The sequence below is a fragment of the Cynocephalus volans genome, chromosome 13 (assembly GCF_027409185.1).
Source record: "Cynocephalus volans isolate mCynVol1 chromosome 13, mCynVol1.pri, whole genome shotgun sequence".
NCBI classification, from domain to species: Eukaryota; Metazoa; Chordata; class Mammalia; order Dermoptera; family Cynocephalidae; genus Cynocephalus; species Cynocephalus volans.
Genome location: NC_084472.1, coordinates 18,124,253 through 18,141,716, shown reverse-complemented (window position 1 = coordinate 18,141,716; position 17,464 = coordinate 18,124,253). Strand labels below are relative to the sequence as shown.

Sequence of the window (17,464 nt, the reverse complement as noted above, 5' to 3'; positions counted from 1 at the left end):
TCCTTGGCAACTAGCATGGCCACCCAGACCAATCAACTCAGAATCTCTGGGGGGTGAGACACAGACATAAGTAGTACAAGGAATCTTCAAAAAGTTCATGGAGTAGTTCATGTTATCTTTTAATTCCATTTTTCCATGAACTTTTTGAAGTACTCTCGTAGGTTTGAAAACTTCTCAGGTGATTCCAACATGCAGCCACATTTGCAAAGCACTTTTAAGGTGGATTTCTCTCATGTTTTACTTCCTAGAAGGATACATATATAAAGATTAACTGTAGGCTTTGTCCCATTCACAGTATAGCTGACTGCCAGATAAATAAGTATATGTATGTAAGGAAAGAATGAAGATACTTAGATGCTTTTCCAAGATAACATACTGAAACTCTGGTTTATATTTTTCTTTTCCACTGTTCATGTGAAATCCATAGTTAGAAATGGGATGTCTTGAGAGAATTAACAAATTAATCACCAAGTTTCCTGTTTCTTCTCATTTTAGAATGCTGCTTCTAAATTACCTGGGCAAAATTGGGCCCAAAACTCCTTTGATGGCAGCTGCAACTTTTTCAGTTGGTTGGAATACTTTTGCTTGCTCAGAGTCGCTGGAGAAACCACTGAACTGGCTGCTTTTTAATTACTATTTGACAACCTGCCTCCAGTCTTCAGTTAATAAGTGAGTCATCCTTAAATCCCCCAAAGATTTTAGATTACATGCCCCAACAGTAAAAAGTTATAAAGCATAACACTGCCAATATATGTATATCTATTTATATATTATATGCATTTACTACTGTACTAAAATATTCTCTATTTTGTAGACATATAATAAAAAATTTTTAAGTATAAGCTGAAAATACAGATAAAAGTAGTAATGCTTTCTTTCTGTACCCCAGTTGTCTTGTAAAACTCTAAGGTATGTGCCCTCACTTTGAAGATAACTGTTCTAAATCACTGTTCTAAGTTATTCTGAGATTTAAAACTTTAATAAGGAATGGGGTAAGTAATATTATGGACTATTTCTCTGGATTTTCTACTTACTGCTAATCTTATCAATACCTAACTCTTTCCTAGGTGGTAAGTAATATATTGTTTTCATTGCTGAATAATATGCTCTTTAAGCATGTGCTTATGAGCATAGTATGTTTTAGAAACTTAGGACAATGTTAAGTTGGATATTCTAAGCCCCCACAGTTCTTATATTACCAAAATACTGTCTTGGCATTAGTTTTTCTGGAATTGTTTTTCTTCTAATAGTTAAATTGGTATGGCAGCAAGAACATTTTTGATATGTCACCATGTATTTTTAAGTGAATCGATAAATTTAAATATAAACTCAAAAAAATACAGTTAATTTGTACATGACTTATTGAAAACTATAATTATCTAGAAAGTTGACACTAAACATTGGTTCAAACTTAACCTGTTTGTTAAATAACAGATATTGATTATAAATATTGCTAAAAATACTAAAGAATCATTAATTAGTCAAGTGGTCACTGAAATGGAAGATAGTAGCAAGAAAAATGAAGAGTGATTTGATTTAAAATACCATTTGTACAAGAAAAATGACCAACATTTAAAAAATAAGTATGCAAAAATATAAATTCTTTCTTCTTTTTGACGGCTGGCTGGTAAAACACCATGCTTTAACCAACTGAGCTAACCGGCCAGCCCTAAATTCTAATTTTTAGTATAGCAATTTTAAAAATAATGTCTTCAAGTAATTTATCCAATTGAAATTTTCTGACTTAAATAAGGCCTTTGTGACCAAATTGGTTTATTAGCAGCAGTGGATAGGTACAATTTATTGTGAAACAACATTTATTATTACAGACTGTTTCATTCTTCCTCAATTAAAAAAATTACCTTAAAAAAGCCTTTGGAACAAATATCAGTGTACTACTTCTGCTATATCTGATTAAGCAAATGTTTATTGAGTACCAACTTTGAGCCTTGTGCTATGCTGTATCGTTATTTGTTATTATGTATTTTAGGTATGATTGATGTAGGAATGACCTTAATTTTTACTTTTGAAATTCTTTTGTTCCAGGCACCGGCATATGTTTGTAAAACAAGTTGACATGGATCATGTCATGAAGGTAGGAGAGAAACTTTATGTAATGCAGTACTTTTATTTCCTCTTTTGATTCCAAGAATAGATATAATTTGTTTGTGTTTTACAGGCTAAATCCATCAGAGAATTTGATAAGCGATTCACTTCAGTCATGTTTGGATACCGAACAATTGACGATTATTACACTGACGCCAGTCCCAATCGCAGGCTGAAGTCAGTAGGAATTCCAGTGTTATGTCTGAATTCTGTGGATGATGTTTTCTCACCCAGTCATGGTAAAATTTACATCATTGCATATATTTTGACATTAATTAACTTTTAAAATATATGTTCTTTTTAAGAAAAGGCAGTAATAAATAAGGTGTCAGTCATCTGTTTTCCAGTGTGATAAACGAAAAAATAACTAAATACTCATAACTTAGTATCTAAATGTCTGACATTATTTCTTAAACCTTTTCACAGACTCTTAGCAAGTCCATTGTGAGAGCCTCAGAACAAATTATGGCCCTCAATATTTTGCTTTTTCTCACTTTCATAATCTTTTCTTCTTATCAAAAACACATTGTTCTTTGGGCAGATTATATTACAGTATCTTTGCCTCAAGAGAACATTGTCATCACTTGCCTCTTCTTCCTGAGGTTCCTAAACAGAAGAATTTGAAGGTTTTCTTCCCTTTTTACCTGGAAGAGAACTTGAGACTTTATAAGCACAGTGGCCTTGAATATCTCAATGAGTAGAGTATATTTAGACTAGAAGGTCATTTATGAAGGGAAACATCCTCTGTTTTTCTCCTGGATACTGTATAAAAGAAAATTATTCCATAATTAATTTTCCTCCTCTCTTAATTCAAGAAATATGGAATTTGGTAACAAAGATATCTGTGTGTTCATACACTGAAGTATAAGATGACTAAAAGTAACCATACTAACTTTAAGGGTCAGTAGACTTAACCTTTAATTTTTTTCTAATGAAGTTTCACAAAGCATTGTATAAAACTTTTTCTCCTCATTTCCCCCCCTCCAGATACTTTTAAAATATTTTCCCCAAGTACTTCATCCAAAAAAAAAAATTCTTACTACAACCATAGCATATATATATATTGTGAAAATTTCAGAAAATCCTCAAAGTATGCATTTTTAAAATCACCTCTCATGTCTCTAGGGAATCCCATTTTATCGTGCGATTTACAACTAATTACAGTTAATTTTAGGTAGCTGAAACTTTTGGCCTTTGACCACAAATTAGATAATGAAACTGAATTGCATGGTGATTGTTTAGTGTATTTTTGTTGGATTAAAGAAGTCTAGTATTTCTTCACTCATTTTTATATTTCACTGACCTTTTACCAACAAAATTTCCCAACATTTAATCTGACCCACTTGGGTGAAATTTAAACTCATTATTTCCTATTTTTTTCCCAAGCCCTTGCCACAGTGAAATATAGTGGACAATTGTCTGCAGTCTGAGAGAACAGGCAGCCAGCATCTTTCACATGACTCAAATGTGGCATGGCCTTTTGTTCTGATATGACTGTAACTACCAGGGTTAGAAATTTCTGAGTTTATCCAGAGTGTGAAATTGGGGCTCTTAATAATTCCATTCGAGGCAAATGAAGCACTCTAAATGTATGGTGAAAAGGAAAAGCAAAAATAGTTATTCAGTCATCTTCCTACCCCCTTAGGTCCCTCCCAGGATAGGAGGTGTTCGATTTTAGGTGTTCTTTCTTGGGACGGGTGTGGCTAGCTAAGGATGTGAGTTCAGGACCCCTTTTGGGTAAGAACTTGGCTTGCCTGGCCTTCCTTTAGGGTCTCTCACTTGATTCTTCAGAGTGTTGTGAGAGGTCATTTAAACAGGCAATCTGTGCATGGCAGTAGCACTATCTTGGAAGTTCTCTAATGGCAACAGCTTCCTTTCTCCTTAGGAGGGGATGGGTAGGGAGATTTTACCTTTAATTAATTCATTTACCCCTAAAACACAGTCCAAGAAGTAAAGGTCTAATTATTGCATCAACATGTTATCTTACTTAAGGAGATAAGATTTAACAGTATATGAAATCAAAAGACTTCTCATGCCAGGTTGTGATCCACTGTAGATCTTAAATCAAAACATTTTTACGGTCTGAACTCTAAACATGGGAGGAAAAAAACAATTTCAATTCATATGTTTGAAAGTTTATACTCAGGGTAAGTTTGTAAAGTATATGAAAAGACTCATTACTGTTGAATTATATTAAACATAGCAGCTATATTTTCAAAATAAAGTTTGTCTTTCTCTTGACTATCAATAGAAATTCAGAGAAGGAAGAAAAGGAAAAAAATAATCACCCAGTTTTGGCATCCAAAGATAAACACTGTTACCATTTGGGAGAATTTTATTCCTTTTTTTTTTTTTTTTTTTTTGCTATCTATATATGTTTTTACTATATAAATAATATTTATAATTTTGAATCCTTAATATAGCCACCAGTTGGCCTCAGGAACCTAATTTTATGCAAAGTTAATACATAATAAATGTATAAATATCACAAAGGTAATTAGATTAGTTTTTTTCCCTGGGTTACCTCCTAAGTGGGGATCTTATAGCATAATGTAAGTATTCACCACTCATTGAATTATCTTACTTTAAATTCTCAAAACAAGACTCAGCCTGTACTTTTGTGGTGATTAAATCTTGGATCAGTTTTTCCAAAAATGATGGTTTAATACATAATCGTAAACATGAACTGTTATAAGAATATAGATGGTTGACATAAATTAGACTCATTCCATTTAGCCATGCTCATTACAAATATTTGTTTAATGGTGTTTTGGTTTATATTGTTTATAAGTGATGAAGGTAGGGCCGAGCCCGTGGCGCACTGGGGAGAGTGCTGCGCTGGCAGCGCGGCGACGCTCCCGCCGCGGGTTCGGATCCTGTATAGGACTGACCAGTGCACTCACTGGCTGAGTGCCGGTCACGAAAAAACGACAAAAAAAAAAAAAAAAAGAAGTGATGAAGGTATATACTTTTCCTAATAAAAACTGGTAATGATTATATATTTTTTCTCTCTCTTTCCTCCCTCTTACTGCCACCCTTTTTTCTTCTCAAGCTATTCCAGTAGAAACTGCTAAGCAAAACCCTAATGTTGCTTTGGTACTTACTTCTTACGGAGGCCATATTGGTTTTCTGGAGGGAATCTGGCCAAGACAATCCACTTACATGGATCGCGTCTTCAAGCAGTTTGTAAAGGCTGTGGTTGAGCATGGACATGAACTCTCTAACATGTAGTTCTTCAGGTGAATTTTGTCTGAACCACCATTGTAGAGGCAGCTCAGCGATGCACAGATTTTTAACTACTGTATATAAAGCAAATAAGCCAGCAGATGGGTGAAGATGTCCAGAATGACACACAGAAAACTACTTTTAAGGAAAACAAACACCTTTATAGCAAGAAATTAAATATAGCATTAATTGTTACTTATGTAGATTTTATTTTTACTATGCCTTACCAAATATGACCTTAAATAAAGTAGTACATACATGGAATTGCACTTAACCAGAATTGTTGTGTAAAATGATTTTAATTCCTCAGGGTTTTAATTTCAGTTAGCATTTTTTAGATTACTGATTTTAGGTGATTTAATGGTACTTTAATAACTGTACAGAGATTTTGGCTATTTGAATGTAAGTTATAAGTTGGCAAATCCCTAAGGGTGTTTATACTTAATGATGATAACATGAAAACTAAAATAAGATAAAATACAATGCTTTACATCTTCTGTGTATTCTAACTTTAAAAGGCAAGTGTAACAATGTTAGACTGACTTCTAATACATGCTCTTTTACTCTGGTAATATTAATTAGGGCTTATTTATGTTTTATAATGATTATAATTTACATGCTTATTTTTAAAATAGTATATGTGTACACATATATATCGTAATAATATTAAAATAAATTCTACCATTTTAAATTTTGTTTGTGTGTTTTTATCTACAAAAAGGGCCCAGAAAGTAATCCCTAGAAGGCAATTTATGAAAATTTCATGAATGCATTAGTAAGAAACATTAAAATGATTTTGCTTTACTCTTTCTAGAATATTGGACTCACACCATTTTTACCAATTGAGAATATTTTCAGCTACAGAAAACCTAACAGTGCCATAAGGAATAATGTTATTTAATTATCTTGTATCATAAGAAGTCTCCTGGTAGCCAGGCCAGGGCTGGTGCAGGGGCTTACCAGTGTCATCAAGGACCCGGTCTCTGTTTCCACTCCATCCTTAGCAGGGTGACTGATTATGTCCTAGACACTGGGTGGCTGCTACAGCTCCAGACATCACATTTGTGCTCAGAGAAGGAAAAGATGGGATGGGTGGGGCGAGACACATCGTCCCTTTTGGGAAAGTGAAAGCTTTCCAAAAAGACGTACATTCATTGGCCAGGACCATGTCACATGGCCACCCAGACTGAGAGGGAGACTAGGAAAGCAAGTATGTAAACTTTTCCAATTATGGTCGTGGCAGACAAGGAAAGAGGGGATTGGCAATGGCTGTTGGGCTAGCCAGCCAATAGCGATATCTTCCATACATCTTTTCCCTCTTTTCCTATTATTTCAGTCTGTTTATAAAATACTCATATTTTTTGCCCCAGGCATCACATTGAGAGAACCATGTGTAGAAAGGCATATTAATGCAAAATTGTTTACTAAAAATGCCACCTTTTGGAGAATTCTTGATAATGTGTTTGTAGATTCCCTCAATACTGTGTCTAAGATGATACATTGATAATTTTTTTGGGGGGGGGTCTGTTCAAGCATATATTCTGATTCAATCATAACTGCATTCAGCCTAGATGGATCAGGTGGGGCTGCTGATCCTGCTTTTCTGTCATTTAAACTTTTGGGGAGACTATCATAAGTGACACTCTTTCTCTAGGATTATACTCTTTCTCTGGGATTACAAACCCTAAGAACCATGGGCATCTGGTTTGCAAGGGGCCCAAAACAGAAAAGCAAGAGTCCCAAAGCCTTTGTTTGAACTTCTGTTTCTAGTCAGGTCAAAATCCCTTGGACTTCCCAGTTACAAGAGCTAATAAATTCCTTTTTTCACTTTAAGTTGATCTGCTTTCACTCACAACTCCTGCCCAGTACATTTAGGAATAAAGTAAATGAATAAACTCTGCCTAGATTGAATGCTCATTTGTGTGCCCTTGGAGGATGGGGTCTGTGTCTCACATATTGTATACCCCAAAGCATTTACATAGTGCTCTGCACATGTAGCTATCTAAAATTATGGATTTTAAGGTACATATGGATGTTTGCTGGCCTGAATCATATTTTTTAACTTTTTTATTGAGATATAATTCACATATAATACAATTTATCCATTTAAGTTTATCCATTTAAAGCATACAATTCAGTGGTGTTAATTTGTTTACAGAGTTGTGCAGCCATCACCACAATCTTAGAACATTTCATCACCCCAAGAAAAGACTCCCTACTCAGTAGTCACATCCCCTATCCACTCCCTCAGCCCTAGACAACCATTACTCTTTCTGTCTCTATATATTTGCCTATTCTGGCTGTTCATGTAATGGAATCATACAATTTATGATATTTTGTGACTGGCTTCTTTCACTTGGCATAAGTTTTAAAGTTTCATCCATGTTGTAGCATGTATTAGTTCTTGACATTCCTTTTATGGATACACAGTATTTCATTGTGTAGATACATCACATTTTGTTTATCTATTCATCAGTTGATGGACATTTGGGTTTCTACTCTTTGGATAATATGAATAATATTTCTGTATTAGTCAATTTGTGTTGCTTATAACAGAATACACGGAACTGGGCGATTTATAAAGAAAATGAAATTTATTGCTTACAGTTTCTGAGGCTGAGAAGTCCAAAGTCCATCTGGTGGTGGTGACAGTGACTCAGGGATCTCACATTGCAAGATGGTGGAAGCAGAGAGAGCAGAGGAAGAGAAAGACAGTCTCTCCTCTTCTTAGAGCCCTCAGAACCACGCCCTTGACCACCATTTTTAATCCACTCACTACTGCGTGATCCTACAGTCCAATCACCTCTTTAAGGCTCCACCTTTCAATTACCATAATAGGATTTCCCACCCTCTTAACAGCCACAGTGGGGGCCAAGTTTCTAATACATAAAACATGGGAGACAACTCAAGCTTCAATAGTTTTAGGGGGACGTAATTCAGTCCACTACAGTTGCAATGAACACTTGTGTACAGTCTTTGTGTGGACATATTTTTCATTTTTCTTGGGTATATACCTGGTCATATGGTAACTCTATGTTTAACACTTTGAGGAACTACCAGATTTTTCCAAAGCAACTGCACCATTTTACATTCCCACCGGCAATGCATATGGGTTTTAATTTCTCCACATCTTCATCACTTGTGATAATTTTTTAAAAATTATTATTATCACAATCCTAGTGAATCTGAATTATGTTTTAAGCATAATATTCTACCAAAACCAAAATGTGAACTAGTATCATAATGTGTAAAGATTTCTGCTATGGGAATATATACAGCATGTCTAAAACTCTAAAAGTTAGAGTTGAGACCTATAATATTTCCTTCAGGATCTTTCAAGAGTAAATAGTAAAATTGGGGGGAAAATGAGAAGAGCTGAAATGAGAGATTATTTTACTACATAGGGACTTCAGTTCTATTTGTATCTCTATTATCCATCCGACGGTTTTGTTAATTCCTTGCTCAAATACTATTCTTAACAATGCCTTACCCTATTGATATTTTGATATTTTACCATTTGTTTAGATTTTCTAATAAAACCTGATTGGTTTGCCTGCACTACTGAATAGGTATTCTTCTCCTAGAATTTCCCTTACCACCTCCTTTCTATTCCTCCCAGTGTTCCATTAGTTCAAGTCTTTCATTTTCTTAGTCACTGAATATTTATCATTTGTTGACTCCATGCTAGAAACTATACAGGATACTAGATAAAATACGAATGGGAATTTCCTTGATAAATAAAAGTCTCCCCCAAATCAAACAATACCAACAACCCAGTAGAAAATGGGCAAGGCACAGAAATGGAAATAATATGGATCTTAAATACATGAACAGATATTCAACCTCACTGATAATAAAGAAAACTGCAAATTGAACTACTTAAAACACTTTAACAGATTAGCAAAATTTTTTTTAAATTAACAGTTTTGGTAAGGGTGGGGGTAACAGGCACTATTAATGGGAGTATAAAATTGATACAAATTCCTGACTTTGGCTTTAATTTTTAAAAAATTGATATGACTTCTATAAAAGACAATTTGCCAATATGTACCAAATTATACAAAAATGCTTATTTCTTTTGACCCAGAAATTCCATTTCCAGGAATATATCCTAAAGAAATATTCCCACACATGTGAAATGATATATGTGCAAGGTTATTTATTGTAGCAGTATTGTTAAATATAAAAAGATAGAAAACAACCTAGGGCCAGCCCGTGGCTCACTTGGGAGAGTGTGGTGCTGACAGCACCAAGTCAAGGGTTAAGATCCCCTTACTGGTCATCTTTAAAAAAAAAAAAAGATAGAAAACAACGTCAATGTTAATCAATTTGTTACTGGTTAAATCGGTTGAGGGCAATCCATACAAACTAGGAGCAAAACAGGGTGTGTGTGTGTGTGTGTGTGTGTGTGTGTGTGTGTGTGTGTGTGTGTGTGTATGCAAAAGTGTAGCAAAGTAGCAAAGTAAAAAGTATATATACAGAGAATAATTCTGGGAGCATACAGAAAAACTGGGAACAGTAATTTTGTCTGGGGAGATACACTGAGGGTTAGGAGACAGACGGAGAAAGACTTGTATCTTTCGAATTTTCTACCATGGGTATGCTTTACCTATTTAAAAAATAAAATAATTTTTTAAAGGATAGACAACATCTTTGCCCTCTGAGCTCACATGCAAGTAATTGAAAACTATATAAGCAAACAATTCTACCAGTGTAATAAGCACTGTCATAAGAGTATGTATAAGGTCCAGTGGAGTCTCATGGAAAAGGTGAACTCTTCTTGCTGTCTGTGTGGGAAGATCTGAAGAGTCTTCCTAAGAGGAGGATGAGCTGATCTTTAGAGAATGAACAGGAGGTCACCAGGCAGCAGGCTAGGAAAGAACATTCTAGGTGGAAATGGCAGCTCACAAGTATGAAACTGGTTAATTCAGAGGACTGTATGAAGCATGGTAAGCAGAAGAACTGGGATGAAAAACCATGACCAATCAAGGCAACAATAGTCATGTGCTTATAAAGCACCTGCTGTGGAGTGATGTCCCCCCAAAACTTAGTCCCCACTGTGACAGTGTAAAGATGGTGGGAAATCCTGTTATGGTAATTGAAAGGTGGGGCCTTGAAGAGGTGATTAGATTCTGAGAACCATGCCTAGTGAATGGATTAGTAATGGTGGTCATGGGTGTGGTGGTTCTGAGGGTTTTAAAAGGACAGCCCGTGAGATTCTCTCTTCCTCTCTCTGCTTCCACCAGCTCACAATGTGATATCTTGTGTTGCTGAAGCCACCACCAAGGAAGGCCTTCACCAGATGTGTTCCCTGGACTTTGGACTTCCCAGCCTCAGAAACTGTAAGTGATAAGTTTCATTTTCTTACAAATTATCCAGTTCCAGATATTTTAAACAACAGAAACAGATTAATACAGCACTCCTGAAGAAAATGTGAGAAATTCAAATTAATGTGTGTGTGCTTTGTAGTGTTGCCAAGCAACGTAAAGCATCCAGACTCTTTAGTAATCTGACAAATCAGGTGTTCAGTAAATTCTACTTTAAAACTAATTTTAAAAAATTTAATATCTTAGGGCCGACCCCGTGGCTCACTCGGGAGAGTGAGGCGCTGGGAGCGCAGCAGCGCTCCCGCCACAGGTTCGGATCCTATATAGGGATGGCCGGTTTGCTCACTGGCTGAGCGTGGTCACAAAAAAGGACAAAAAAAAAAAAAAAAAAAAAATTTAATATCTTAAATTTCACTCCCAGCTTTACCACTTATCATGTCATCTCATAGAAGAGTTGAGAGTACAGAATGAGATAAAGAATGGAAAGCCCTTAATATGGTGCCTGGTGAAACTAGCAATTATTATTAAAGTAGAAAACGAGAGTATGCCATAATTCTACTCATCTCTCCTGATTTAGCCATTACTATTACTATGTATTCACTTAAGCATGTTTCTATACAAACAAGCTACACATCCTTAAGAGTGATCATTCATTCATTTAATAATTATTATTGAAATGTTTGTAATCTCTCATCTTCCCGTTATGACTATAAACTACCTCAGAGTAGAGATTACGCTTCATGCATTTTTATGTCCTTCATACCTTGTATAGTTCCTGGCACATAGCAGGCACCCGATAAATGAACATTGAATTCAATTTTATCAGTTAAAAGTAAAATACCTAGTAAAATACCTTAACATCTCTGCCACTGAAAAGAAACTTAAAAGTATCAAAATGTACATTTTAATAGTTAATTGACCATTTGTGTGTCATTTTGTATTTTTTAAACATTAATACCAAGTTTAAGAAAAGAATAACAAGAAGAGACTTGACATACCCAATATCAAAATGTTCTGTAAAGTTGCAGGGATTAAAACAGTATAGGATTACTGCAGGCACAAATAGGTATATAGGACAGAATAGACCTAGTTATATGAGTATATCAGAACTTGATATATGATAATGATGGTTTCAAATATGTAGAGAAAGGGTAGATTTTAAACAAATTGTGTCGAGAAAATTGTCTACCCGCTGGTCATTGCTGGAAGGGAGGCAGCAGCTCCCTTCACACAAAAATCAATTCCAGCTAAAGAGCCAAACATTTTTGAAACCCATAAAAATACTAGAAGAAAATATGAGAGGGTATTTTTATAATCCTAAGGTGGAGAAGTCCTTCTTAAGCAAAATATAAAAATGAAAAGCCATAAAGAGAAAAAGTAACATGGGCTGTTACCAGTTATGTCACTTGGTTACAGCATTGTGCTGATAACACAAGGTCAAGGGTTCTGATCCCCATACCAGACAGCCAACAATAAAAAATAAAAGGAAAAGGAGTAGCAGATATGATTACGTAAAGATGAAAAACTTCAGTTCTACAAAATCTAACATAAATAAAATTAAAATACAAGTGACAGAGAAAAATATTTGCAATATATAGAATGCTAATATCTCAAATAATTAAAGAACCCCTACAAATCAGTAATGAAACAACCTGATAGAAAAATGGGCAAAGGATATAAAAAGGGCACTCAAAGAAAGCCAATAAACATATAAAAAGGTGGGCAATCTCAGTAGTAATTTAGAAAATGCAAAAATTTAAAACAGATATTTGTGACCATCAAATTACAAGATTAATAACATACAATGTTGATGACAGTGTGGGGAAATAGGAGTATTTACTCAAATTGTCGGTGGGCATGTAAACTGGCAATTATTTTTTGGAGGGCGAAATATGTTGACATTCCTGAGAAATGGAGAGGAAAAACAAAAGGGAAAACATCTTATTAAAATACAACAACAACCATATTTAGCAATCCCATTTCGAAGAATCTGTCCTATATAAAAGCTAGTAAGGGTATATAAAGAAAAAGGTTTATTACAGCTTTGGGCAGTTAGGGTAACAGCCTATTTAGTAGGGGAGTAGGTAAATTATGACACATTATGTAGCCATCAGAAAGAATGAGGTAGCACTGTATGTACTATTTCTGATATAGTCTTTAATAAAAAAAAAAAAAAACCAAGTTGTTGATTTATATATATAAAATGATCCCATTAGTGTAAAACAAAAAATACAACTATACATGCACGTGGTTATGTGCATGTATTAGTTATAATGGGATCACCATTTTCAAGTGTTGATTCTTCTACATGGACGATAATTATTCTTCCCAGCTGTTTTCTCACACAGTAACAAGTTCTGAGAAAGAAAGGCTGTGTTTTAATCACTTCTGCATCCCAAGCATACAGCATACTGCCTGGAACAGATTAGGTCCTTAGTTAAAATTACCTGAATAATAGTGGTACACGTATGAAAACACAACATTGTGAGATGGCTCTTCTTTTTTAAAAAGTTCTTTTTAAGTGTTAAGTTTTTTTCTAACTTTCTCATGTTTCTGTTGGTTATTGACATCAAACATTTATCCAAAGCCTTCTCTATACAGAGCATTGTGTTTGGCACCAGGGATGCAAATAGTGGTTTTTCGTTCTCTTTCTTTCTTCAGCACATCTTTTCACACACTGAACCCAGCAAATACATGTACACACACACATATATTTTATAGAACAATACTTACTCTTGTGTGCAATATTCATACTGCTATTCATATTTTCTAGCCCATCCTATTGCAATCTGGTCTATTTTATTCTTTTAATTATTCTGTTTTCTTTCTTTCTTTCTTTCTTTTTTTTGGAAGACAGTAATCTGTTTTCATTTTTAAGAATGAAAGAGAGAACATGTAAAATTTTGTTATTTCTTAAATCTGGGGGATGGGTATGTGGGACTTTCTTAATATATTATTCTCTCTACTTTCATGTTTAAAAATTGTATTACTTTAAAAAAATGTTTTATTACTTTTAAAAAAATTACTCTAAAATTGTTTTTTGAGACCCACCAATGGGTTGCAACCTACAGTTTGGAACACTGGAATTCTAGAAGTTACTAGAAATGAAGGAAGGAAATCACTATTGTCTATGACAGTTTTCACACTTAGTTGTAATATCTTCTTAACTTACGTGCTTTCTCCAGCAGACTGTAAGCACAGTAAGGATAGGAAACATGTCTTCTTCACTCTCCATTTTATCACTTGGGGGTATTAGGCTCTTAATAAATATTTTTTATTAATTAATAATGCTTAACACTTGAACCTTAGGTCTTGATGCTGATAGAAAAGCAGAACATACACACAAATCAGGGGTGGGGAGAGGAGGGATTTTTGTAACCTCTCTCTGAATCAGAAATCTGTTTCCTCTGCAGACTTCAGAGTCTAAATGGTAATTTTAAAAATCTCAGTTACTCTGAACCTAACATAGCACTGGTCACAAGGTAAGCACTCAACTTTTTAGAACCTAATTTGGGAGCCAATGAGGACAATTGGCAACATCAGGTGATAAAGAATACCTAGGAAATATGCTATTTTAACTTCGGTTCTCACTTGAAAGACAGTATTTGGGCCCTAACCTTTTCTAAAAACAAGCCAAGATTTTAAGCTGGTGTATTACTCCGTTTTGTGTTGCTTCTAACAAAATACACAGAACTGGGTAATTATAAAGAAAAATGAAATGTATTGCTAACAGTTTCTAAGGCTGGGAAATCCAAAGTCCATCTAGTGGTGTTGACAGTGACCCAGGGGTCTCACATTGCAAGATGGTGGAAGCAGAGAGAGCGGAGAGAGAGAAAGACAGACTCTCCTCTTCTTTTAAAGCCCTCAGAACCATGCCCTTCACCACCATTTTTAATGCATTCATTACGACATGGTCCCACAATCAAATCACCTATTTAAGGCTCCACCTTTCAATTACCATAATAGGATTTCACACCCTCTTAACGGTCACAGTGGGGGCTAAGATTCTAATACATAAACTTGCGGGACGCAATTCAAGCCTCAGTGAGTTTTGGGAGGACATAATTCAATCCACTACAGCTGGTGTTCCTCCTTTTCCTAAAATATAATTAATATCAATAACACCATCAATCAACATCTAATGCAATAAAAATTGCTGTGTATAATTGCTTTTATTGTTTTGCTTTTAAGTTTTATTTCTAAGCAAAGAGATTAATATCTATATATTCATGGGGCCTTGTCATGATAAAAGAACAATGTTTTCTGCTTTCATCCTATGCATTATAAAGCTGTGAATTACCCAGCTGTGTTATTTATCCTTATTCCATAATGAACCTTGGAGACACTTTTTCTGGCTCTATCCTACAACCACCTAAATGTGAGAATTACTTCAAAAAATTGTTATGCTGAAAAAATAGTAAAGGGCAAAAATGTAGCAAAAATGATTTCCTTCTCTGAATATCTCTTTTAAATAAAGATAATTAGTTGGATGACATAAGACTTCACTGTCAGTTAAGACCATGACTCAATATTAATTTATTACTGGACAATTTGCATATTTGTGCCTTCTATAAAAGGTTATCTTGATCCCAGAGTTAGATACTGATACCCAAATCTTGCAAGCAATACAATAATCATATCTATTGCATCTACACTTCAGATTTGTTGTTGATCATATTACCAAGGACTCAATACCAGGTGGATATCAACAGTCTAGCAGTACATTAACAAATCTGAATGATCACAAAAGAGCATTATTCTTTGTTTACAACCTAGTAGTTGGTGTCTGTAAATTTTAAATATTTGATTTATCTGCTTTACTTTCAATTTATCCCATTTACCTAGGGGCAGACACAAGCATTTCAGATATTTTTCCAAGCTCAAAAATGAGAATTAATAGTACTTAATTCCCAGGCCCTGAATATAGTTTATTTCTTCTAATGCCATATATGTGTGTTCCAATATGGACTTTGAAACCTCTAGGTTTTCTTAGCAGAATTAAAAGGACACTTGGAAAAACATGATATAGAACAAACTATTTCATATATTTTCATGATACACATTCTGGAATAATAGTTTTTTACACATTAAAAAATGCCTAATATTCTCTATATTTACCTAAAGCTCTTTATAATCATTAATCATCATTCCTATTATTTCAAAAATCTTTTCTTAGTAAAAAACATCTGAGCTTGAATTCAGAGCACTTGAATTTGATTCTCGACTCTGCTACTGATTTGCCATTTGACCTGAGACAAATCATTTACCCTCTCTAGGCCTCAGTTTCTTTGTCTATAAAATGCAGATGGGAGCTGGCCGGTTAGATCGGTTGGTTAGAGCACAGCCTTTGCATCCCCATACCAGCCAGCTGCCAAAAAAAAAGCAAATGCTAATATCAATGTTACAGATTATGAGGATTAGAAAGATAATATATGTGAAAATGTCTTGTGACCTATTAAGTACTATAAAAATGTAAGAAGTTGCTATGAAAAGATGTTTACTATTATAAACCAAATCAAAACCAAATGACATTTTATTACTAATGTAGTTTTCTCTGTCAAAAACACATTAGAGTAGAAAGCATGTTTATATGTACGGCAATGTTAACCTTGATCCCTTGGCCAAGGTGGTGCCCGCCAGGATTTGCTACTGTAAGCTCATGAATTTTCTCTTTGTAATTATTTAATATTCTAGAGGGGGGGTGTACATACTTTGAGACTATGTAAATATCCTTTTTCTGTTTAAACTTCCACCTACTCGTTGGTAGATCAATTATACTGGTGTTCTGATGGTGATTTTCTATTTCCCATATTCCTTCTATGCTTATAGTTAGAATTCTTCTGAAAGGAAGAGATGTCACTCCTCCCCCACCATCAACTTCTTTATTTACTCATTTATTGACATCTGTATGAACTCATGGATATTTGGTTTTTCTTTTTCTTTCTTTTTTTTTTTTTGGAGGCTGGCTGTTATGGGGATCTGAACCCTTGACCTTGGTGTTATCAACACTACACTGGAACCAAATGAGCTAACTGGCCAGCCTTCTTTGGGTTTTAATTTAATACTGTTGTTATTTTTTCAAGTTGTTTCATCTTGGAAGTTGTTTCAGGTTGGTTTCTAGGTGTCTATGTTTCCTGGATATGCCTTTTTCTTTTATTTTTTTTAGCACTCTGGCACCTTAAGATGCTCTAGACTCATCTTGTATTTTCCCTACCCCAGCTCTGGAATCAACCAAGGAGCCCTGGTTCCTTTTATTGAAGAATGGTATTTAAAAACCAAGATCTGGATGGTAGATATGCTCATGGCTACTGAGGTTCCACTACTTGTAGCCCTTCTCAGTGAAGTTGGCCGGGGAGGGGGGGCGGGGGGCGAGAATCTTATACATAATGCATATGCAAATCTATATTTATTTGCCTATAATCTATAAACATGAGATTCCACATTGATACCTCTGACTCCAATTTAGCAACACAGAATTAATTTGTTTCCCTCCTTTCCTTATTTATATCTTCTTTCTCCCAGTGAAAAACTTGGCTCTAATTATCTACAATATATTTACTTATTTGTTGAGCAATACATATAAAAGAAGTTTACAAATAATGTAGTTTCAGAATTCCTAACCTATACTCTTCTGTGAAACAAATTTACCAACTACAGTACATTTTTGTGTGTACTGTTCTTTTTGTATTTAGATACAGTATCCAGTCAGAACAGTTTTTCAGTTCCTTAAGGCTGCTTCTTTCAGTGTGGTTGTGTGACTCATTTGTAATAGATTCATTTGTCACCATTTGTATTTGATCCTTCTC

At 34.7% G+C, this 17,464-nt stretch overlaps 1 protein-coding gene across 2 annotated transcripts in view; it reads left to right on the top strand.

Moving 5' to 3' along the window:
• The window catches only part of ABHD3 (abhydrolase domain containing 3, phospholipase), a 40,751-nt gene extending 34,839 nt beyond the window's left edge, over positions 1–5,912 (top strand). For both annotated transcript variants that reach the window (XM_063077122.1, XM_063077121.1), the window contains 4 exons: positions 496–669; positions 2,047–2,095; positions 2,180–2,345; positions 5,159–5,912. In XM_063077122.1, coding sequence (XP_062933192.1) covers positions 496–669; positions 2,047–2,095; positions 2,180–2,345; positions 5,159–5,337 — 568 coding nt within the window. In that variant the 3' untranslated portion in view covers positions 5,338–5,912. The remainder of the gene's footprint in view (positions 1–495; positions 670–2,046; positions 2,096–2,179; positions 2,346–5,158) is intronic.
• Positions 5,913–17,464: the final 11,552 nt, after the last annotated feature.